General features: G+C 44.4%; 1 protein-coding gene across 1 annotated transcript in view; it reads left to right on the forward strand.

Annotated features, from left to right (window-relative positions):
• The first annotated feature begins 16541 nt into the window (after nucleotides 1-16541).
• HECW1 (HECT, C2 and WW domain containing E3 ubiquitin protein ligase 1) overlaps nucleotides 16542-25553 on the forward strand; it is a 312853-nt gene continuing 303841 nt past the window's right edge. Inside the window, 1 exon segment of the mRNA XM_036862740.1 lies at nucleotides 16542-16591. Coding sequence (XP_036718635.1) covers nucleotides 16565-16591 — 27 coding nt within the window. The 5' untranslated portion in view covers nucleotides 16542-16564.

Raw genomic sequence — 25553 nt, forward strand, 5'->3', positions numbered from 1 at the left:
TACACATCAATGAGATATTATAGAATGATTAAACTGGAAATCGACAGCTATGTATTAATATAGGTAAATATTCCAAATATAAAGTTGTTATTTCTAAAACGTGAAGAACGTCTTCTCATACTAATGTGAAATCATTCATGCTACCAAAAAGGTTAGTTAAAAACCATGAGTAATAACAGAAAATTCTGTCAATTTTCTATGCGATCAATATAGAATATGCACAGGATACGGTGATTACCAATAAAATACGCCTCTGGTTTGCATTATTAGATTATTTTTAGATGCAGACATGAAAAGTCAAAATGCTGCTAAATCTCATATTTTCTTTTGTAAACCAGATAGTAAAAATAACATGTTTTATGTGAATTTAGGGAACATTGGGGTTAAAATGGAAAGGGTTTTGAATAAAAATTAAAAAGCTATAAGCTCTGTCCCTGGTTCCGTTCTTCTTCTTAATGCAACTTTGCTCAGATTTATAAACTCCCCGGTATTTCTACTGTTTGTTGTTTGTTGTAAAATGAAGACAGGAAAACTTCCCTGACTCCGATGGTATGACGGTGAGACAGGGTCCAGGAAAGGGGCTTGTAAAGTACAAGTGCCTCTATGCTTGTTGCCATTAATTCACTGCCCAAATGCTGTTGTTGTTTTTAATCTTACTGAAGTAATAGATTCCAACATCACATTGTCACTCAACCGAAAGGTCAGTAAAACAGTCTGAATTTTTTATGCATGGACCAAAACAATTAATGTCTGTATTACTCTGGGTCCTCTGAGCAGCGGATGCCGAGGTGGGGAGGAGCGTGGGGGTGGCGCGATGAGGGGGGGGTGGCTCTGGAAGGCAGAGGGAGCCTCGTGAGTCACAACGTGATGCTAAGGGACACCTTTCAGAGGAGCCTTTCCTCTCCGAAGAATGGGCCCCCCTGGCATCCCGTGCCATAGCCAGTCCTTGGTGGGAGTTGCCTGTGGAGGCGTGGCCTTGGGGCTGTGTGAAGGTCATGGGTTCCACCTCCAGCTGTCAGAAATCCGAGAGCTATGTTTTCACGGCTGCCACAGTGTCAGGAAAACTACCTATGATCGTGGTTTGTGTTTGATGACCATAACTGCCCCTCCTCACAGCAAAATGACATTAAAAATATATTCATCTAGATGTTATAAGATGGAACTCAATGTCTATTTCAAACTAATGGCCAGTGGTTCTGCTTTATGTTAAATACATTCCTGTCGCTGTCAGAAACAATGTAAAATTGATTGACCACCATTTTTAGTGATTATTTAACATTGATCTGGAAGTTTTGGCTAATGAAGTAAGGTATAGAGCCAAAGCTCCAGATGCTACTACAAAATTAAGAGCAAAATGATAATTATTTTTAGAGATATGATTGTATACCTGTGAAATGTAAGAGAAATAGCTAGTTAATTGAATTATTAAGACAGTTTACAAAGTTAATACTCAGAATATAAAATTGAAAAGTCATTTAAAAGCCTCCTATTCATAGTGATGATGAAAACATAAAATATCCATGCATACTCATGAAGAGCAGAAAGTAAAACTCTAAAACTGTACTGAGAAACATAAAAGATTTAATTAATCTACAGACACCCCATGTTCTTTCATGAGAAAACTGAGTATTTTTAAGTTGTTGATCTGTTTCATGTTAATTCATATACTGGTCACAATGTTATAATTAAAATGGACTCAATTTTCCTGTTAATTAAAATCTTTTATTGATTTAAATTAATAAAATTATTCTAAAATATTCTGAAAGAATAAACAGGCCAGGAGAGGTGGATTTTAAGAGGGCGAAAGAAGAGGAATGAAGTGAGATGAACATTTCCATATTTAAAGCTTCAATAATGAATAAAAATGTGGTCCCAACTCCAGAAAAAACAATAGCTCCATGAAACTGCATAACAGAGTCAGTTCTAACACATGGAAAATGTGATACATGATAAGGAACATCAGGTGTCAGCAAGGAAGAGGGATGTTAGTCACATGCTCCCAAATAAATTACAAAGGGCTGAGGTTTTCACAATAGTGCCATAGTATGCTAGGTGGATGCAGGAGGGACAGAGGGGAGGGCTTTCTAAGATTAAAGGTGTTAGAAGGAATCAGAAAGAAGAGTTTTAACTATGTAAAATTGGAAATCTTCCATTAATATCCAAATACACAAAATTCGAAGGTAAATAATACACTGGGAAAATATTTGCAACACATATGTTGGACAAAAGCTGAATATTTTAGGGTGCACAGAACTTACATTCTTAAGTAAAAAATAACACCCCGCTTCAGCAGATGAGCCCTCAAAGGGCAAGATCAGACAGTTAACAAAAGGGCAATAGAAGGCTGAAAGTATAATCAGGAGATTGAACCATGAGAACACCCAGTGTTGGTAAGTGTGTGTGGAGACAGCACTCTACGGACTGTTACTTGGGATATCAATTGGTGAGGCGTTTGCATAAGGCCACTTGCCAGTACGTAGCCATGGACTTTAATCCAGCCATACTCATTCAGGCCATAATTTTTCCTGCACAAATAATGCAAAATGCAGAAAATATTTTTTTGTGCACGCAAAGATGTTTGTCCCATCATTATTAAATAGCAGAAATATAAAAACCACCTAAGTGTCCCAAATAGGGAACAAGGAACTAAATTATAGTATGTTTCTCAAAGACATCCATTAAGATTTATTTATGAAAAAATCTTAACAGCATTGGAAGTGCTTATACTTTATTGAAAAATTGGAATATAAAATGATATAGATGATATGTCTTAAGACAAAAGAAAAGGGAAAAAATGACTGCAAAGAATATACTAAATTGGTTAACAGTGATAGATTCGGGATGATGGGGGTCTTTTTTTCTTCTGTTTTCTGCTTTTTATAGCATTTGGATTTTCCACTATAAAAATGACTTATAATTTTTAAAAAAAAGGAAGAACTAACAACGCTGTGTTGAAACCAGGTGTAAAATGGCTATAATTTAAACTCAAGAGGAATTTAATTTTTACTCACTTTCTGGCACATAAGCTGCATTTCCAGCATGGATTGTTCTTACCTTCCTTAAAATGAAGTCTTTGCAACCAGCTGGCACCAGGCAAGAGCTCAGTTTTTACAAATATGCTTTACAATGTAGTGGCATTAGTGAGACTCATTATAAAATCCACTGCCATGGAAAAGATTCCTCAAAAGACAAAATTCAAAACTTCTGTTAAGAAAGAGGATAGGACCATCAAAACAATAACTGATTCAGGCAAAAATAATTAATGGATGTTATAGGAAGTGGGTGAAAGTTTAAGGAGTAATAGTGTATTTGCATAATCTCAAAGTATCTCTCCACAAGATACTTACAAAAGATAAAGTAGTAACTTCACAGTGCAGAAGCCTGGCAGACGTCACCTTGACTAAGTAATCAAAGTTAACATCCCCAGAACTGGGACTAGTGACAACTTCTGCATCGGATCTGGTGCACGGAGAGCGCACATGGCTTCCGTGGTATTCCTGCCCAAAGTGCATAACCTGAATTCGAGTCACAAGGAAGCATCAGACGAACTCAAGGTGAGCAACATTCTACAAAATCACTGGCCTGTACCCTGGAAAGCTATTGGTGTCATGAAAGACAAAGAAAGACAATTGAATGTAACACGTGATCTTGGATCTTGGATTTTCCTTTGCCATGAGGGACATTACTGAAAAAAATGGAAACATCTGAATAAGGTCTGTAGATCAGATAATAGAACTATGTCAATGTCAACTTCCTAATTTTTATAATTGTATTATAGTTATGTAAGGGAATTTCTTGTTTTTAGGAAATATACACCAAAGTATTTAGGAGTAAAGGGGCATCCTGTCTACAGATTCCTTTTTCTGAATGGTTCAGAAAAAAAATAGATATGCACACATATGTGTATATATATATATGCATAATCATATAAATTATATATGTGTATATATACACACATATATATGCAGAGAGAAAGGAAAAACATTTATAGCAAAATATTAATGTTTGGAGCATCTGTGTGAAATATTTTAGATCATTCATTGTAATATTCTTGTGACTTTTCTGAAAGTATTTTAAAAATGTCAAAATTAAAGCAGAAAGTGGCCAGTTGATTGCCTGCTCAGCCAAGCGTTAGTACATCTTTAGGACCCTGGCTGGAGTATAAAGGCCCCTTATCTCTTAAACTTGACACACCTTTTTCTCACTGAGCTCTCTCTGTCTTGTTAGACAATAGATGCCATGTGTCTGGTGCTGTTAAGGCCTTTCTTTCAATTTTCCCACCTATATCTGTCGACAGGGCTAGGGAGTAGATACAGTTATAATCCTCATGTACAAGTAAGAAAACTACCATTTAGAAAGGTTAAGTAACTTGCTCAAGAACCTAGAGCCAGAAGTGGCAGAATAAGACTGAACTTGGGTTCCTCCACCTCCCTCTGCTCTTCTGTCTGTTCCACATCTGGAAATCATCAGTCTCTCTCATCAAAACCCTTTCAGTGTAACTCTTTTCACCAATCTAAAAGCATCTGCGTGGTCCCTGCACACAACGTGGATTCCCAGGATTGATATGTACCAGGGCGTGTTACCTCACTTTGCTCAGTGTCCCACCATTAAAATCACGTTGAAGTCTTGCCCTAAAACCCCTTAAACTATTGGATTTTGGATAGGGAAAATGAAGCAGTGAGCTATTTCGTTAAGTCTGTAGATTTGAGATCCTTTGAGCTCTTTGGCTTGATATGAGCAATCTCTAACACACTCTGGCTCTGTTTGTCAGAAGCCTCTCCTGGCCATGGTAGACGGTGAGAAGAGACCAGACACTAACCTCTCCTAGCAGGTCTCCTCTTACTCCCTCCCTGTTCCAGCTGCTGTGATGTGAGACTGCTCTTCATTCTGAAGTGTAAATGCCTCCAGGAGGACCCAGTTTAAGTCTGTTAAACTCCAATATTATAATTTTATTAGTGCCCTAATTCAGACTTGCTGTTTGCCAGATAAGAGATTGAAAAGGACTCAAGACAGCAGTTTGAAGGAGGAGAAGTAGCCCTTGGATGGTGCTAGAGGCTTACTTCCCCTGGTTTTCTGTGCTTTGGCATAAAAACATAATAAAATACAAGAATATAACTATGAGCCCTTAGCAACAACACAGCATTGCTGCAGAGTTGAGGCCAACCTTCCTCTCTTATGAGCAGAGAATGCTCTCCTTGTGGGAAACATTGAGGAGGAGATAGACTATGGGTCCTGACATGACAACTACTGGAAGAAATTTGATCTGGGAGTTGAAAGTAACTGGGGAAAAATGACCATAAAGAGTTTGGAGTTTCAGTGAAAGAGAGAAACCAGCCAAAAAAGAAAAAAAAAGAAAGAAAAAGTAGAGGACTTGGTTGATTAGGGTGGTTTGAATGGGACACAGGAGAGAAGAAAGATGACTCTTAGATCGTTACCACCTTGCAAGTCTATATTTATACCGAAATCTCTCCCCAACTCATGAAATGTCAGACCTTTCTTTCAAAGAAGGTCAGTTTAGGGAAATGCCAAGTGCTGGTTGGCATAGAAGAATCAGGATGAACTACCTCCCACTGAGTAGTAGGGTTCATTTCAGAAGAGGGTTAGGAATGGAAGCTGGGTATGCACTGCATTAGCCTGTTTTGCTGGTTATGTTGAGAAGCACACATCCACACAACTTTCTTCTGCTGCTTGGGCTGTGAAATAAACATGCACAAGATCACACGGGCTTCCTCCACAAGGGTTTATTTCTCACTCAGATCACATTTAGGCTGTGGGTCAGCTGCAGCTCACCTTCACTTTGTGGGTTGGGTTCAGATGTGCTGCATATGTCTTCTTTCTTCTGAAGTGTAGGCTGAAGGCACAGCCCAGTCTAGAAGTAGAACATGCTGCTGTTGCGGGAGAAGCAGGAAGAGCAAGAGGCTGGTGTAAACTCATGATGCCTCTTAAAAGGCCTCTCATCATGCTCAGAAGTGAGTATCACATTGGGTTGGCCGAAGCATATTACATATTACATGGCCAAGTCCAAAACCTATGAGGTGGAGGTGGGTGTGTATACTCTCCCCACAGGCATCACGGGCAAGTCCCATGGCAGGAGGGATGTATCATGCCCCTGAAGAGGAGAATGAAATGATTGATGGACGGATTATGATGATAGTGTGCTGTATAATAGTGAATGGTACTACTGTCACAGCCAGCTCCCCTTTCATTAAGTTATACCTCTACTTGTATTTATTTACTGTGACAGAAAACATGAGGTTTCCAGATCAGAAAACAGACTGTTTACCCTAGCAATCTTATCATCATTTCCCCATGCCCAGTTCCCCATGGGGTGACGTGATGGGAGCCAGATGTTCCCTGTACATACAGGGATTTGTACCACAGGAGAGAAACCGGGAAATTATGACTCTCAGAGATTATACAGGAGCTGCAGGCACATCTGGCCCTCTTACCCTCTGGAGAGAAAAAGGGAAGGACCTTTGTTCTGGAATATAAGGAAATCTTCTCTGGGAAGACAAGGCAAAAGACTCTGGGTTTACAACCCCTGGAATGTAAACAGATGTCTCCAGAGGAGATACGACTGTATCTTTGCAGAGGTCTCTGTCCTTGGGGTAACCACCTATAATCCTTTAACCCAGCTGGCACTGCTCTCTGCTCAGAAACTTGAAAATATTCACAGAGCGTTTTTCCCGGCACTCGAACTTTTTAACGTTCTGACTTCTGTTGCTTAGTTTTAGTAGACCCAAGCTTTCGGAGTTGTGGAAATGAGTCCCCATCGGTTCACAGTTCTCAGTGGGTAAATATTCCCTTTGGCTGAAATACTGAGACCAGGTCCAAAATCTAACACTCCTTCTCCCTGCCCAGCTGGTTGGCATTACGGTGTTTGATATTACATTTGGAAACTCTTTTTATGTCTTTGTACGTCATCAGTGTGGACACAGTTCAGTTGGATATTATCATTGCCTCAGAAGCCCTCAACACTTATTATCGAATGATTTATTTACAATTTAGCCCCCCAGGAGTTTGAGATGCCATTGTGGAAAAGACAACGTTTGGCCACACGCAGTCACATATTATCTGGGTCAGCGTATGCCTGTGGATTTTTTATCTTTAATGGATTATGTATTCAAAGGAAAGCTGCTATTGTTTGTTTTTCAATGTTTGAGAAACTCTTTTATGCGTCTGTGGAGTCTTAAAATATTAGCCAGTGGAAAAAAACGTGACTGAAAAAAATGGGGTGACATCCAGTTACCAAGCTGACTGATGGGTCGTGATAGATTTTACTGGATGCCTCTCTCTCCTCCCAGAACAAGTTCCATAAAAATAGTTCTATGAAAAGCTTCCAAAAATGATGCAAAATGATACTGTTCTGGAACCCAGGAATAGTGATCAATATATCTGACTCCAGGACTGATTTCCAGGATACAAAGTGGGACTGGGACCCTGAAAACCAGGGCCAGACCTCTGCCTGCCTGCACACTCCGCCTGCCCTCCGTAGCTCCAGGCCTGCACCCACCAACCTCCTAGGCTCCATTTGCTCCACTCTTCCTGTTCTCCTTTGCGGTCTTCCACTCCCCAAAATGGGCAAAGCTGGAAGTGGATATACAGATACAATGGGCGTAATAAGAGCTGTGATGCCCCCGGTAAGAAAAGGCAGATTCAGAGATAGAGGTGGAAACAGATTATAGTTTCTGGCAAGAGGAGGAGAAGGTGCTGCAGATTATCCAGAAATCAGCTTCATTGCAGGAGTCCGATGAGCAGGTAAGGAACAGCTGGCATCCCTCCTCAGCCTGCAAGAGCAGGTTGTGCTAGACAAACACAAGGTTAGTTAGACGCGTTACAAATTCAGTGCAATGCAGCCTCGCCGGTAACAGCTCTCCTCCAGCTACAATCCTCACCAAATTCTCATGACCCCCTCTGCCCCGACCCTGATCGTGCTACCTTTACATCTTGCCTGGATTCTTGCAAGGTCTCCCAACTTCTTCCCTCGCCCTCTCTTCAGCGTGTTCTTAAACCAGCAGCCAGAGATACCCTGTTCATTGCCAGCCAGGTTGTGTCACTCCCTACTTAGAGCTCTCCAGCGACTCCCCACCTCGCTTTGTGTGGACACCAGAGCCCTTCCACTGAACTAGGAGACTTACCACCAGCCAGCCCCTCATCACATCTTCAGCTTTATTTCCTACTATTCTCCCCTCTCTTCTTTTCGCTCTGGCCACATTGGCCTCCTTGCTGTTTCTCAGAAGACCCAGGCACTATCTACCTCAGGACCTTTGCACTTGTTGTTCCCTTTGCCTGGAATGTCCTTTCCCTGGACATCTCATTGGTCACTTCCTTTTCTTCCTTCCAATCTTTACTCAAAAATCTCTGCATTTTTGAGAAACCCAGTCTAAAATGTCACCTCCTACCCACATCTTAACACTTCGTTTCTCATTTCTTTCTTCTTAAAACTTCCTACCACCTAACGTGTATCTTACTTATTTATTATGATTTTTGTTGTTCTCTCCCTCAAACATGAGCTCCACAGCCAGGGCTTGTAGTCTGTGGTTCACTAACATTGCCTCATTTCCAGGGCCAATCCCCTGCCAGACCCATGGTCCAGGCCCAAGTCTTGACCACACTTGTCTCTCCAAGGCCTGGCCACAGCACACCTGCCTCAGAAGACCTGGTCAGGGAGAGTGCTCACCTGGAACTAGACAGAGCCTTGCCCAAGGGCGTGCAGAGCTCTGCCCCTTAAAACGCTGCAGGAAGAGGTAGATCCCATCCCCAAGGGCTCCTCCCTGGAGGGGGACCCCACAGAGACCCACTGCCCCTACTCCAGCCCTGGCTGCAGGAGAAGGAGATTTGGGCCCTCCCTAGAGAGGGGCATAGGTGGGATTCTGCCCTCCCTGGCTTTTGGTGGACCCCAGACCATGCTCCTGGATGGGATAACTTAATGCATAAAACCTTCTCATATTCATTTGTTAGTTTAGTCCAACTAACAATATCCATGTGATGTTTATGTTCTAGAAAGTGGCACTTGAGTGTAAGTATGAAGTTCCATTGAATCTTGGGCAGGGAGTGTGGCCAGCGCTCCCTGGGCCCCCTGCCTTGTAAACCCATGGTTGTAACCATGATGCTCTCATAGGTGTCTCCCATGTCCCGTTGGGGCCATAGCAACCCAGGTCTCCAGATTCTAGACAGATAAAAATGCAAGCATAGCTAGGAGATTTTTGAGAAGAACTTATTTCAAAAATTAATGAAGGGGACTTCCCTGGTGGCGCAGTGGTTGAGAATCTGCCTGCCAATGCAGGGGACACAGGTTCGAGCCCTGGTCTGGGAAGATCCCACATGCCGCGGAGCAACTTGGCCCGTGAGCCACAATTACTGAGCCTGCGCGTCTGGAGCCTGTGCTCCGCAACAAGAGAGGCCGCGATAGTGAGAGGCCCGTGCACCACGATGAAGAGTGGCCCCCACTTGCCGCAACTAGAGAAAGCCCTCGCACAGAAAAACGAAGACCCAACACAGGCATGCATGCATGCATGCATGCATGCATGCATAAATAAATAAATAAATAAATAAATAAATAAATAAATAAAATAGCTTTAAAAAAAATTAATGAAGGAGGTACTTGTGCTACCCAATGAGATATATTATTATAAATATTAACACATAAGTTTATATGTTTTAGTCTGTGTAAACTGATGCACACCTGAAAACTTTGTGTCAGTATATGAATAGAAAAAAACATAGAAGAGATTGATAATCCTGAAATACATGTGAGTTTATAACAAATTTAGTATGTTCTAGCATATTAAATGATTGCTTAACTAATAGCACTTGCAAAACTATTTGGGGGGCAGAAGCCTAAAATGAAAGAGATAGTAAATAGAATAAGCCACACACAAAGGTAACTTTCAGAAAGATTAGGCCATAAAGAGGAAACTTAAAAAGAGAAAAAAGGTGTCTGTTTACCTGAAAGGGGCCTGGGGCTTCAGAGGTGACAGGAAGAGAGAGAAGGTACGTTCTCCTCAGTGTCTTCAAGGTATTTATGACCAAAATAAATTTTAAATCATTGAACAGAAACTGCCTGGACCCTCCTTGGTTCTTCAATTCAGTGACCTGAAGCATGCTGTGTATTCAGTTTATCTGTTCAGTGTTTCTTAACACTAGGATGTTGGTTCCTTGAGAGCAGGGACCAGGTCTGTCTGACCTCTGAAGCCCGGTGCCTGGGTCTGAGTCCTGGCTCCACTCCGTACTCTTTGTGTGACGTTGAGCACATGACGTAACCTCTCCATGCCTCAGTTTCCTCATCTGCAAAATGTAGACAATACTAGCACTGCCCTGTGGGGTCATTGTGAGGACTGAGTGAATTAGTATACATAAAGCACTTCAAATGATGCCTGGCACATGGAAAGTTATATAAATGCTGGATGTTAGCTTTCATCACTGTATTTTCTAGTGCCGAAGTGTTGCCAGGTACATGGTGAATGGTCAGTAAGTGTTGAATGAAACTGAGCCTGCTTTGCTCTAAGGCACCTCTCTGACTGCCTCAGGCTGAAAGCGAATCCCACCCCTCAAAGGCAGCTGGTGACAGATTTTGAAAATAGAGGCAGAAAAGCAGTTCACCAGCCTTTTTGTTTTTCTTCTGCCACTTGGAGCATGAAAAAGCACTGAGCAGGGCAAAGTCTGTTTGCACACCCATGACGGGTAAGTTAAATGAGTTACTGAATCCAGTGGAAGCGAGCCCCTAGTTGCTGAGGGCAGAGTTAAGCCCATATGTTTTGCATAATTCTGTCCCATCATACTGCTTACAATACAAGGGAAATGTTTTGATAGTCTGTCACTGAACTCTGTTTTTTTTTTTTTTTAAATAATTTTATTTATTATTTTTGGCTGCATTTGGTCTTTGTTGCTGCGTGTGGGCTTTCTCTAGTTGTGGCGAGTGGGGGCTGCTGTTCGTTGCGACGTGCGGGCTTCTCATTGCAGTGGCTTCTCTTGTTGAGGAGCACGGGCTCTCGGCTCGCGGGCTCAGTAGTTGTGGCTCGTGGACTCTAGAGCGCAGGCTCAGTAGTTATGGCACATGGGCTTAGTTGCTCTGCGGCATGTGGGATCTTCCCGGACCAGGGCTCGAACCTGTGTCTCCTGCACTGGCAGGCGGATTCTTAACCACTGCGCCACCAGGGAAGTCCTGAACTCTGTTTTGAATGAAAACATCCTGGGATCAGCTATTATTCTTAGAAGACAGCTTTGGCGTAGGGTCAGTCAAGTATGGAGTTCTATTCTGAGCGTTTCCTCGTCACAGATGTCTTTCGATGCAACGTGAAGGTTGGGGAAGAGCAAACAGCGCTGGCTGGGCAGCAGGAACTCACAGCACTCGGAGGGAGAGAGTAGTGGGGAGAGGACCCAGCTCATGGCCGTGAACTCTGACCCTAGCAGGAGGCCTGGCTGTGGGCTGCCCCGGCCCCGTCCTCACCGCCTTGGCTGTAGGACTCAGCTTTACTCCTCCTCCTGGCATTGCCCCTCTGCTGCTCAGAGTTGGGGTCTGAGGAACAAGGTACTGGGAGGGGGAGGCCACACCCACGTATTTATGTTGCCTGGTCATGGAGTTGGAACTGCCTCTCTGAGGACACACTGGCCATCTTTGGAAACAGTCTTCCTTAGAACCAGCGTGAGTCCATCAGGTTAGGAAGAAAATGTCAGATGGGAAGTTTTGAGAGTAATAATGCATTACGATTAGTAGAGATTTCGTCAGGGGTATGCTGCAGAACTAGAGAAATACATGAATCAATGAAAAATTAAAATATGTTAAAATGAGCGTTAAGAAAATGCATAAATAGCTCACTGGCTATGACACCAAGTCCATGCTCCTCAAGTAAAGCCTGACCTGTTTGTCAAAGCCTTTATCTTCAATTTAAGAGAGGTGATCTATAAGAAAAGAGGGGCCTAAGAAATTGGAAGACATTGTAGGTCAGTCATGACAGAAAATGATGCTCTCCAGTACTGGCTCGTGAAGACCTCCTCCCAGGAAAACAAATTCGATGATAATAAAACCCTTAAGGTTATGTGATAGTAAATCCGATGTCTCCTGAGCATTTAACTGGGATCCAGAAAAGGGACCAAAAGAGATGAGCTTGGGATGAAACAAAACCAGTCAGATGGTACAAACAGTAGTGCTGATGGGCTCATGGTCATAAAGTTGAACACAGGACCAAACAGCCGTTTATTTCAGCATCCTATCCTCATTGTTGTCAGCTGATGCGTCCTTGTTGCGATGCCAACAGGAGGGGGCGATCTAGTGAAACTACTGAATACTTGTTCTTGAGATCTCCCAACAAGAATCGTTTTCTTAAATTAGCAAATGTAATTTTTCTGGTCTCTAAGAAGAAATGTTTTTTATAGACTCATTCAAAACATGTACAAGGGAATGTAATTCGTCCTTCCCAGGGAGTCTGGTGTGGTATACTGGGAGTTTCCCCCGGGTGCAGGAACGCATTTGCAGGTTATTCCTTCCTCCATTGATCTGCTCATTCACTCAGTCAACACATATTTATCAGATGGTGGTCACTGGGCTAGGGTGTTTGCAGGTGAGAAAAAGGAGGGTATTAGATTTTCTTGAGGGCTTGAGGCTTCTGAAATGGAAACTGTAGGTCTTTAAATGTCCTTGCAACTTGGCATCCCTCATTGGAACTCAGCAGATCCTAGGTGTCAGTCATCCATACTGAGGACGAGTTAAAACAATTGATAGTCATGATGGTGGGGTGACTGAACTAGCTGACCGGGTTTCTGAGGATAGGAGATACATCCATTTAAAGGTAGTGTAAATTCTTTTTCAGTATCACAAACCTCCTTTGAGGGCCAGCAACTCTGGGATCCTTTCCCATCATGCCCACCTACAGGCCAGAAGGACCTGCAAGGACCTGGCCACCCAGAAGGTGGCACCTTGGTTAGACTTTCCTCAGACAGTTCCTTAGAAATGAGGAACTCAGTGCCAACCAGCATCTCTGGCTTTCTTCAGGGATGAGGTTATGAGTGACTTTTCATCGTATTATCTGTATGGCTTGGCTTTTTAAACAGCAAATGTACACTGTTTCTATAATTACAAAAAAAGTTTTAAAACTATGTCCTCTTGTATGTTGCTCAGTTTTATCCACTCCACCTGTGAATGATCTTGATCTCTTCCTCAATAATCGTCCACTTATCAGATGCTGACAGAATGGAACAGGAGGGAAGCAAGACTAAAACAAGTTTGTTTTAGCGCATGACAAATCACCGTGTGGTCTGAGGGCCAGTGTCATGCTTTCCGGATTTGGGTTTTTAATCTTAGCCCATTTGGATTGGGGCAGGATCAATATTGGCCCTGGAGTAATATCTTAACTGGTTTATTTGATTTTTAATGATAGTAACTTCTACCCAGGTGATATAGTAGCGGAGACACAGTGTCCCCTCCTTTCCATATTTCACAGCTTTTGCCACCTTTCAGCCTTGACCGGTAGAATGGCACTGTCGGAGGTTTTTTAACAGGGTGCTAGAGTGGGTGCCAGGGGCCTGGAGAGCTGACGCAGGGACCCATGAAGGAGCAGCTTGTCAAGCAGTGTCCGTGCGATGCAGTCCCTGCTCTCCTCCTGGGGCTTCTACTGCAGGCACTGCTGCCAGGGTCTTTACATGCGTCCTTCCCACTTGACTTTCCTGCCGCTCTGTGCGCTGGGCTCCAGTAGTGTTCCCCAAGGGTCACAGCCCCTGGAGGGCAATAGAAGTGGCTAGAGCTGCATTAAACCACTGGTGCATTTGAAGGAAGAATTGTCTAACCTCAGGTTACTTATAAGGTACAACTTTGCTGATCCCTAATACGTTCACCTGTCATTTCTTGTGGGGTTTTCTCTGCTTGCAATCTTTGCACTCATTCAATGGAAGAGCCCCTGTGGATTTGTAAAGCTTAGGTGGGTTGCAAGCAGAGGATGGAGACATATCTGGTTGCTTTCATGTAGACAGGTCACTTGGTGCCCATTTCATACCTTAATTTCCTTGAGCTCCAGCTTATTCCTGAGGGAAGAGGGTTCTCTCTGAGTCCTCTTTGGTAGGGTGGCATGGAATTTGGGGATCTAGAGATGGGTCCTTTTTAATCTCGTTCACTCTGTTTATAAAGTCTCCACTTCTGCCCTCCTCCTTCTTTGCCAGAGTCAAGCTTTGCAGTTAAACCGTTAGTAAACTGTAAGAAAACAATTTACGGTAAACTGTAAAGTGAAATACACCAGTATCTCCAGGGCTAAGTGCTAAATAGGTAACGTCTAATTTGAATGGTCTTTTTTTTCTTTTCTGCTTACTCTCCTAACGTGTGTGTGTGTGTGTGTGTGTGTGTGTGTGTGTGTGTGTGTGTGTTTGATTAATTGGATCAACGTTTGGCTTAGGGCAGATGCAACAAAAGCCTCCTTTTATATCTTCTAAGGTCTAGACTGTGAGTTCCTCAAGGGTGTACACAGTCCCTGATCATTCATTCATTCATTTGTCCAATTCTCATTGCACGTAGAGAGCGCTCCTTGTACAGCCCCAGCTCTGAGAATTCCAGGTCATCTTTGCAAGACAGATGTTAAACAAATTACATACCTAGTTCTTTAGAATTATTTTCAAACCTGCTAAAATAAATACAGAGCTCTGTTCCAGTGACATATGTTCTGGCCGGGTGTGGGAGGTAGGGCAGGGTGGTCCCAGGGAGACCAAGCACTGAAGGTTGTGGAGAGGGAAGGGCTGAGGGAAGCGTGTTTCAGACAGAGGGAACAGCATGCTGCAGCCTCCAAGAAAAGAGAGGCGAGGGTCTCTGAAGGCTGTGAAACTCCCCGAGGGGCCGGAGGGTGGGGAGAGGGGGAAGCAGCGGGGCCGGGGAGGAAGCAGGGCCAGATCCATTTGGCACGTTTGTCTGCAGTAAGTCTCAAACTGGTATTTAGCACTTTAGCCTAAAAGAAGTGTGAAGCCACTAAAGCAAGGAAGTGGCGTGGTCAGATGTTCCCTTTTTAAGAAGCATTCTGCCTGTTGCAGAGAATGTCTTTGGGGTGGGGTTGGAGACCAGTTAGGATCAACTGAGACTGGGAAGGAAAGGGAGGCTTGGGCCATGATGGAGGAGGTAGAAATGGTGAAAAGCAGATGGATCTAGAATGGTTAAGAGGAACGAGTGAGTGTACTGGGGGCTTGGTTGGATGTAGAGGGTGGTCTGGGGGAGAAAGAGGACCTGAGATGGATGCCAGAGTTCCCAACAGGAGACCCAGTGGATGAAGAGCCCTTACTGGGTCAGGGTTGAGGCTGAAGATCCTGAGCTCCTTTTGCACTGTGTTTGAAGGGCTCTGAGAAGTCCCCGTGGATGCTGGGTTTGGACTTCAGATGAGAACACTGAACTGTCAACGAAACGTGGATGTTGGCAATATTGAGAGAGTGATCGAGGCCGTGGGTGGGAATAGGGGCCCTCGTGTGAACGTAGGAGGGTCTGGGGACTTCCAACATGGGAAAGCCTGCAGATGGAGCTCAGCTGGGAGGCCAGTGGTCATGCCAGGGAAAGGGGCCTCACCCATGCAGAGCCGAGGAGCGCCCCACGTGACGTTGGCATAGAGCGGGATCTTAGAATATAGAGGCTGGACCTCTCTCTCTTTCCTGTTCACATCTGCTTGGACCAGGGATGGGAAGATAATCCAGGCACACAGAATGCAAGCTTGCAGCTCATTTCTTCCACGAACCCATTTATCAGCAAAGCTTCAGGTTTCACTGGGGTTTTGGAAAGCTGACATCACATACCGCTTTCTTCTGGAATAAGGCCATATTGATTACTCTGACCACAACTTTACCTTCAGAGGAAGATGAGTGAATAAAATGAGAATTAAAAACTCAGGAACCAAAGTGATACCCAGATTAAGAGGACCCTGGTAGAATACCAGCAGCAGTTTTCCTACGCCTGGCATCTCTCTGTTCAAGTCCTAATTTTTGACGTGGTTTCTCTATTTGAAGGGCTGATGGCGTGACGAGTGACTGCCATTTGGGGTGATACGCTGCAAGGGGATGGGGCTTCCTCTTGAGTCTTTCACATCTGAGTAAATGCCTGAGTGACTAAAGGCGCCTAGATAAGTCAGTGACATTTTCAGCAGTTTAACTACAGATCTGGTTGTTTTGTGGTTGAGGGGGGTCTTACGAGTGGAACGTATCTGAGGATGCTTTTAGGTAGTTTTCTCAGAAGGCTGGGCGAACAGAACTTTCCCTCCCTGCAGATCCCACACCAAATCCTTGTTTCCTGAAGAGGAAAAATAATTGTTTTTTCTAGACTCATGATTCTTACCACTTAAATTTTAAAACTCCAAGTCAAATTATTCACGGCATAAAATAATGCTGCTTGCTGCCATTTGTCCATTTTTTTTTTTTCAAAATGAGTATGATCTTCGTGTAATCTTTCCTTGTACGTGTCAGTTACCCAAACCAGTTCTCTTGGCGGGGGTGGGGGCAGAGTGTTCTTCAGGCGGGTGATGTCGCTGATTTTGTTTGCTTGGGATACACGCTGAGTTAACCTCGTTGGACTTTCCCCAGGAATTGATGCGCGTACACGTGGTGGGTCATTATGCTGCTGCACCTGTGTAGTGTGAAGGTCAGTGTGTTTTTCTGATTATAAGAACCCATCCATGTCATTCCATTATAAACCCACTCCACTCATAATGGAATGTGCCTCAACCCGGAGCCCTTCGCGGTTGCCCCAGCCCAGGAGTTCTCTCAAGTGCAGCCCTGACATTTGAGCTCCATCACCCACCCCTCCCCCACTGCCTGCATCCACCCCGAATTTGACTGTGCTCCATTTTGAGATGATACGGTTTGCATGTCGAGTTCCTCTTGTGTGCTGTGAACGTATAGTTGTCACAAGTGAATTTGTACCTGGAAGCGAACACTCTCTGATGGTCCTTCCAAAATCACAGCTGAGAGCTCCACTGGGCTGTGGGTAATTATCTTACAGTTGATATGGACGCAGAGAAATATGCCTGGAGACCAGAGCAACGATTTCTCCTGCTGACTCAGAGTCGGGCCGGCTGCTGGGAGGTTGCCAGGTCATTGCAAGGGGCCTCGAGCAGCTGGTGGTTCTCCCAGAAGGACCTTCCTCCAGCCCCCTCAAACTTCCCTCCAACTCCTCTCCTGCTAGCACTGCACAGTTTTACAACTTTCAGTGTCAGCCCTGGTTTGTAATAATCACAGCTCACATTTACTGGACACCGTGCATCGTAATTTGTATAGTATGCTTTTCTTGCGTGAGTTCCTCTCCACTCATGACAATCTGAAGAGGTAGGTACGACCATTGTTCCCATCGTACGTATGAGAGAACTGGGCCGTAGAGGGCTACGTCACTGCTCTAAGTCTCCTGGTGGGTAAGTGAGGAGCACAAATTCAAATGCGGCCAGCCTCTCCGAGCTGGACTCCCGGACCCTGATATTGCCCTGGGAGTATGCACTCAGCCAATCTTTAGAGGAGGCTTTTAAAAAATAATAATAATAGAAGCTCACATCTGCATAGCTCTTCACAGATTTACTAAGCATATCCACACGCGGATTCAGCTAATCCCTGAAATAACCACGCGGTAAGGAGAAGGAAGCGTGGGATGTTTCGTGAGCATCCTGGTCTTGCCCAGCTCGCAGGAGGAAGAGCCAGCCTCAAACTCAGCTCTCTTCTTCCACCCCACCCCAGGGCACCGCTTCCAGAGCACCCAGAGGGGCGCTTTCTTAATTAGTGAGTTTTGAGGAATGCACTTAGGGACGAGCATTTAATATGTTGTATTCAGGAAGCATTAAATTAGGACTAAATCACGTGCTGCGAAATGTCCAGGGGCAGTCACACTGCAGTGACTTGAAATGCCCTTTTCTTATTGCATGTCCCAGTTGGTTGTGCTGTCAGCACAGTTGCTTTCTCGAAGTTCACTCCGTTATTCCTGCCCCTCGTCTTCCCCAAGTGGAGGACACTTGACTTTTGCTAAGAGAAAATTTTCCCCGATGCACAGCCCTCTCATCCGTTTACATTCCCCTGGGACTTCTGAATTTTCTTTTTGGCTGTGAAGATATAGTGAGAAGTCTTTTTAAAATATCCAGTAGTTCCTTTGGGTGCATTTAACCCAAAGGGAGAATGCTCCCCCTTTCCTCTTTCCAAGACTAATGTCCTTGGAAAGTGGAGGGCTTCCCTGTCCTAGGGAATCTCAGCTCCTCTGCGTCTTCAGATACAAACCTTGCCTCGAAAAAAAAACTCTCTGAATCTAATAGCAAAGCTAAATGGGCACACACATCACCTCAGGGGATTTTATTCAGTGATGCAGGAAACACAATAGTCGAGTATTCTCCCCTGACATTTATGTGAGTGAGCTCTCCCTGATTAATGGGGAGAGTAGACAGCGATCACAACTGATGCTCCCAAAGGACTTAGTTTGTGAGATGTGAGCATAACCACACCCTGCTGCACAATGGTGACACTAGAAACCTGAGGGGACAGAACCAGCTGCCTTATTTCCAGTTTCCATGGAAACTCACGTTAAGATTCCCTGCCCCAAACTCTGCAAGATAAAGGAAATCTTATGGCCCCATAACTTTTGCCTTTTTCGCTTAAATCTTCAAAGTCGAAAACGATCCTAAGGTTTTCTACACGTCTCTATAATATTTTCCAAGAAGATTCACCATGCTGCAAAATGAGTCTGCAGCATTACTGGCTGGATTTACCAAAATATCTGGAGATGAACTAGGGATCATTTAATTGAGCATTTAATGTAGGCCTTTCAGCCTCTGGAATGGTCCTCAGCAGGATAAATGCTCATCTCTGGAAGAAGATGAAGCATTCATGCTAAAACTGGTGGTTCTCAACCAGGGTACATCTCAAACCGCTAAGTATAGCTTTGCATGTAGAGTCTGGGCATTTGCATTTTGGAAATGTCTCAGAGGCACCTCTGGTTGAGAACCACTGGTTACAACTGGTGGGAACTAAGTCTCTGTGTGTCTGTGAATAAAAGAATGGGAAAGAAATCTACACTGCATATCTTTATGCTACAAAGAGGATCTTCTTGCTCAAAGATAGGCTGTCAATGTTCCTTTTCGGAAAAACAAACAAAAAAACCTTAGGCTTTACATGTTACAATGACTAGCATCTCTGTTTGTCAGGTCCCCGGGGACGTAGATGCTGGTTGTTCAAGAGAGAAGTAAAGCCTGGGAGAGAAGGAGGAAGTAGAATCAGGCTGGGGCTGCAGCCTCAGAGCCCCTTCCAGCCCGGCGAGCCCTCAGGAGCAAAGCCTGCCTGTTTTGACACCCATGTTGGGTGGGATCAGCCAGGCCCTTGTACCCTCTCATAGCTCAGGGCCCCCTAAGAAGACCACGCACACCCCAAGGCTGAGGTGGACGTGAAGGAGTTGTCTACTTGTCAGCTGCCACCCTCCTAGCCGCCGGGCGGGGAGTCCTTTCTTAAAGGAGTGTCCTAGCAGCTCATCTGCAACTCTCTCCAAAGACTCCAGAAAATCTGCTCTTCTGGGCTTTTCAGAATTTGGTCAGAAGCAGCTGGAGTAGAGACAGCACTGAGATATGGTCCTTTGCTGGAACTTACTGCCTTATGTGGAGGGTTGGGGAGGGGATGGAAGAAATCGGGAGAAAAGCATGGCTCATTAGATTTCTCTCTGGATCAGGGCATGTGCTAGGTGGACAGACTTAGAAGAACAGGGCATTAAGATTCCAAGGATCTTAAACCTTCTCTTGCCGAAACTGAAGCCCAGAGAGCTTGTGTGTTATCCAGGATCACCCAGAGATGGCAGGGCCCAGGGGAGCCCCAGGCTCAGTCCCGAGCCCCACTCAGCTTCCTGTCTGTTCATGACTGCACACCCCACAGACCCGTGTCTGCTCACGACTCCTGATATGGAATGTTCCTGGTCCACTGCTTCTCCTTGACCCCAAGTTCTGTATGATAAAGGAAACCTCATGGCTCCATAACTTTTGTGTTCTTGTTTACATATTCCAAACTGAAAATGATCCCAGGATTTCCTGCAACTTATCCCCACCCCATCATGTCCACAGTGGTGAGCTCCGTGTCTAGAATGTATTAGTAGACAGAGGTGTGTGAATCCTTGGACTTCTGAAGCCCACAGCTGGCTTCCTTAAATTTCCACTATATCTCTGTCTTGCTTTTCAGTTACGGTATCATCCAGGCATAAATGGAAAAAGTCATCAGAAGCCTTCAGTTCCACCCCACAATTTGTCATCTTGACACCAGTAGAAAATCAGCATATCACTAATTCTCTACACGTATTGATTTGGAAACTCAATTAAAAAGCTGACTGCTGCCCTCCTCCCTTCCTCCCCCTCCTCCGCCTCCTCCTCCTTCTCCATTCCTCCCCCTACCCCACCCTACCCCACCCCAAAATAGCCTTCAATTTCCAGAGTCCTAAGCCACTGTATTTCAGTGACTACTGTAGCTAAATCTCCCTGCATGTGAAGCCACAAGCTTTCAACTTCACTGAGTTTCAACTTCACTGAGACCACCATGGTCTCCCCTCTGGCCTTTCTCTGGTCCCTGCCTTCAGTTCAGCCCTCCTGCACTATGAGAGATAAACAGTGTGATCCCCACTGCTAGTGAGTGAGCTGGGTCCTGCCCTTGGCAGAGTCAAGAAACTATGTCAAGGAGACCAGTAACCTTGGGTGAGTCTGGAAGGGGTCTGACCTGACAAAGGATGCCTTCTTCAGGGACTGCTTGCCTCTGCCCGACAGGTGATGGGCGCCCCTCCCTCCTCCGAACTCAGATCATCTGAGGAGCCTTGGTTCTGCCTGTACCTGAAGGGAGAGCTCTACCACCAATATTCTCCCATTAGAAAGCAGTAGCCTCAGCGCAGAGATAAGACTGCCCTGCCGACTTGCTCACAGCCTGTCCCAATGATTGTTCTAGCATTATCCTGATGCAGCAGCCCCAGAGGACCAGACCACGCAGGCTCAACCCTTTCTGTTAACGATGCCCAGCAGGGCCGGATCTGCAAGCACAGAGCAAGTCCAGGCCATTGAACAGCTTTTTGGTCTACTCTATAGAAGGTGTCTTGTTTTGAATACATAATCTGTCCTGTTCTTTCAAAGTAAGTGTTTTTACAAAAGGTCTGGACTGCCCTTTAAACACATTTTTTTCTCACTGAACAGGAAATATATTTCTAGTCCTTCTGTGGACTCCACTTTAGAAAGGGAAATTGGTAGAGGAAGGATGCTTTTGTGTGAAATTCAAAGACTGGTTTAAACTAGGGCGTGCACATTGCATAGCTATTTTCCTCAGACAGCAGGTGGCAAAAAACATGCATGTGTGTCTGTTTTGAGCTTTGTTTATTTGAAGTAGTGTATAGTAAGTGGTTTTGTTCAAGCCAAGGAGTGCCAGCTTTGTAGGCAGCCACGGATGAGATGCCCCTCTTGCTGGGTAGTGCCGGATTTAGAGCCAGAATTTTCTTTTTCAGAAATAACTAGAAGTTCCCCATCATTGCTTTTTATCCCCTCATGCCCGATTTGTGTTGTGCAGAATTCTTAGAGAATGCGGCGTTGTTGCTGTCCTGCTTCAGTCTCAGTACAGCACTGTGTGTCAGCAGATATGAGCCCTGGGTCTGTTTGCTCAGCTATGCTTTCTTAATGAAAGTTCTTGTTTTACACGATTTCAAATAATGAGTCAGTATTTTCATGATCACAGCTAAATACACACCGCAGATGGATGTGTATTTGCCTTTCTCTCTTGCAGATTTTTTAAAACAAAGTAGAAGTAGGATTGGGAGTATTTGATTCTCCTTCAGATTTTCGGATAGACGTTATCCTGGGTCACCCTGGCCGAAAGCAGCCTCATGAACCACTAGAAATTGGACATCAGACTCTGGACTAAGGGCCCCTATGACACAAGCTCATCCTGGCTTCGATGTTTTAGATGGAGGAATGTACCAGTCATTTATTACTCACTGGGCACCTATTAAGCAAGCACCTACTACGTACCAGACATGGTAGAGGTGTGGAGGGGACAACCGAGAACAGAGAGACAAGCCCCAGCCCTCATGAAGCATTCATTCTAGTTGAGGGGAGGGGTTGTCAGAAGATGAAAGTCACAGATAAGTTCGTAACATGATGTCAGGAATGGAGAAGGGCTAAGAAGAAAGAAAGAACAGAGTAAAGATGCATGGGGAAGAGAGGGCCTGGGGACACCCTGTGTTCACCTGCTCTGCTACTGCATCCCACCTCTGGGTTCAGTCTCTGAAAAGCCATGCTGTCTCTGAACTTGTGTAAAAATCTAGCCCCATGGTCACCACCTCTACACTCCTTAATGACATTATTTTTATTTAGCTGCTGGTGGCTTTATTTATTTATTTTTTGGATATGATTTTGTTGATGACTTAAAAAAAATGGATAATTTTATATAAAATTTTCGAATCTTAGCTCCTTTTGAAGCAGAGCAAAAGCTCTTGCAGCCCTGGACTGATGTTCTGCTTGGCAACGGTGGGCAAGAGCTAAATGAGGGGGTCCCTGTTAGGACCTTCCGATCGTCATGATTCTCACTTAGCTCGCCTCCTGTTGGCCTCTGAAGGCAGCCATGGTTCCAGCCTGTTTTGATGCCAGCCCTGCACATGTGCAGGGCAGTGATGTCTCCAGTATCAGGACCCTTCCTTACTGGATGGGCACTGTGAAACTTTCTCCTCCTTCCTTCCCCACCAATCATTTTCTGTAGATTTAACTCTCTTTGCCTGCTGCAAGGGACTGTCAGGGCGTTGCCAAGCTCACATAGTCCCAGGTTAAGTTGGAGAAGCCATCTTGTCGAAGAATAAGCCCCATCCTTTTGCAACCCCAGAGTGCTTTCATTTGGCCCATCAGAGCAGGAGACTTAATGCAATTCACCACACCTAGTATATTTTCAGTCTGGACAGTCGCAGGTCTTAGAGTTACGGTTTCATTACACTTCCGCCTAATTAAACCGCAAGCCCATTCTCTGGTTATTTCATCTTTTGTCCCTTAGACAATTCCACCAACAAAACCTTCCCCAGACTTGAAGAACAAAATGCTTTAGCCAAACCACATGTTTTGTTCCAATTGCTGTTTATTTTCATTTCTATGTGGCTTTTCAGAGTACCATGCCGTTCATCACCTGCCAGGTAGGGATGTGACCACAGTGACTACAAGAAGCGGTGTCCCCTGAGCTAGACAGGGCACGTGCCACGGGATCCTTGGCTCACGGGATCCTCCCAAGAAAGTCAGCGTTCAGCGGCACCCTTCTTCTTGTTCCAGCTGGTCAACCAGTGTTGGCCTAGAATTCACTCATTTGACTTATACAGAATATTTCCAAATGTATATAAATATCATAACCGTATGTTTGTAAGCCCTCTAATCAATGTTTAAATGTACTTTTTACTTAAACGAATAACCTTTCCCTACTCTGTAATAGATAAAAGAGTCTTTGCTGGGCCATGCCTCCCCTATGTTGCTTCTCTCATGTCAGAAGCGTACCTCTGAGTGTCCTCTACACTCAGTATCCCCATCAGCGAGGGGCAGTGTGACCCTCACTCATCAGGCCTGTGCTCATTCTGAGAGTATATCTCGTCATAGCCACCCTACGGTTACAGTTGCCTAAACCCAGGAGCCAGCAGCTTTCGCATCAGCTGGGAGCTTAGAAATGCAGACTGTCAAGCCCACCCCAGAAATGCTAAATCAACATGTGCATTTTAATACGATTCCTGGGAAATTCACATGGACCTTTAAGTAGAAAAAGCATAAGCTTCCACTACTGCCCTGGGCCCCATCCACTTCCCCTCACAGCCCCTTGTACAAAACTCCTTCAGCACCGAATGGACATTCTCTGATCAGTGGTTATGAGTTCCCCGCCGTCAAACACAGACCCACACATTTTGTGATCTTAATTTGTATTAGTTATTACATTTAGCTCTAGGTAAATGCTACCATACCATTAGCAACTGGCCACAGTATAAAATATCCTTGGGAACTAAGTCATTCATATGAAACATTTAAATGGTCATTAAGGGAAAAGTAATCTTGCAGTATAGTTTAACAGTGGAGGTAGAATGTGGAAAAGCCAATTAAAGTCATTAAAAGACAGTTGTTCAGTTAAATAGATTGTTATTGCCAGGCAGGCAAGACAGAAAAGTGGTTAAGAGCTGACATGGGTTTCCGGTGGCTAGCCTGGGTTAGGGTCCAGCTTTGCTCCCAGCTATGCGACCTTGGGGAAGTTACTTAGCCCAGTCATTTGCAAGTCTGCCTGCTCAGGATAACCATCTGTAGAGCTTGAAAACAAATTTCCAGCTGCCCGGGATCCATCAGTAGAGTTCCTGGTTCAGTAGCTTTTATGTGAGACCCAGGTATCTGCATTTTTGAAAAGCCCTCAGGTCATTTTTGATGCACAGCTGAGTTTGGGAACCACTGGCAACTTCATGGAGCCTGTAACCCCTCTTTTCTCAAAGGAGGATAATAAAAGAGTAGTCTTGTGGGTTGTGGAGAGAATTTAATGGGAGCATGAAGGGAAAAGTCCTGTCTCATGCCTGACGCATAGTGGTGGTCCAGCATCAATAGTGATGATAATGATGATGACGGTGGTGCTGATACAATGATAATGAAGGTGGTGGTGGTAACAGTGATGGTGCAGGCTGCACTTACACACCATCTGGATGTGTACAAATCTACATTCTTTATGAGCTTCACTGTATATATGGGCCTGTACAGAGGTCCATTAACAAATCGCCAGATTAAATATGATTATTTTATTATGGCTGCCGGTAGTTCTGCAGCAGGCTTGAATCCACCCTTTTAATAATGCTGTTTTACATTTGTTCATTACTTTCAAGTTTCCAAGTGCTTTAACGTCCATGACGTTCCCTCCAATCATAAGCGGTGGACAGAGCTGTCACAGGAACTTATCCTCATTTGATAACTGAGGAAACAGGCTCAGGGAAGCAAGGGGCTTGCTTAAAGCTGCCCACTGAACAATCTGGAATGCGGTTCAGGTCTTCGGACTGAGGATCTGTGTAGAAAGACTGCCGTCTTTCTACCAAAAGCTCATATTAAGGGGAATTTTCTAGGCAAGTCTTGACCGACTGTTAATAAGTCTCCCCAGGTTAGATTAACAATTGTCTGGGAATATCTTTGTTTCCTGAGTCAGGTTCCAATTTCATCTTATCTTCGGGTCTTTTCATATCTGAGGAGACCAAACACAGTGGATCCTTTTTTCACTGGAGAATCAGTGACCACTAAGGGTAAACTAATAGAGTCTCACTTAAGTGAAAAATAACACAATGTAGGCAATTGTTAGAAGAAAATATGACATGGTCCACTAACCTTATATTGTAGCACGTGTATCTGCAATTTTTCATGAATTCCCTCAAGTAATTAATTTTATGAAATATTGCCAGGTGTTCTTTTCTGCTTTCCCTGCCCTCTTGAAAATATCTGACATACCAGACAAGCACTCTCGCTGGAAAGTTATGTCAAGGAATTCAGCAGAATATACTAGAAAGTGCACATGTCAACATTAAGTCAATATACAATCTAATGACATCATACACACAGGAACTCAATAAAAACCTCCTTGTCTCC

This window comes from Balaenoptera musculus, chromosome 9, assembly GCF_009873245.2.
Source record: "Balaenoptera musculus isolate JJ_BM4_2016_0621 chromosome 9, mBalMus1.pri.v3, whole genome shotgun sequence".
Lineage (NCBI taxonomy): Eukaryota > Metazoa > Chordata > Mammalia > Artiodactyla > Balaenopteridae > Balaenoptera > Balaenoptera musculus.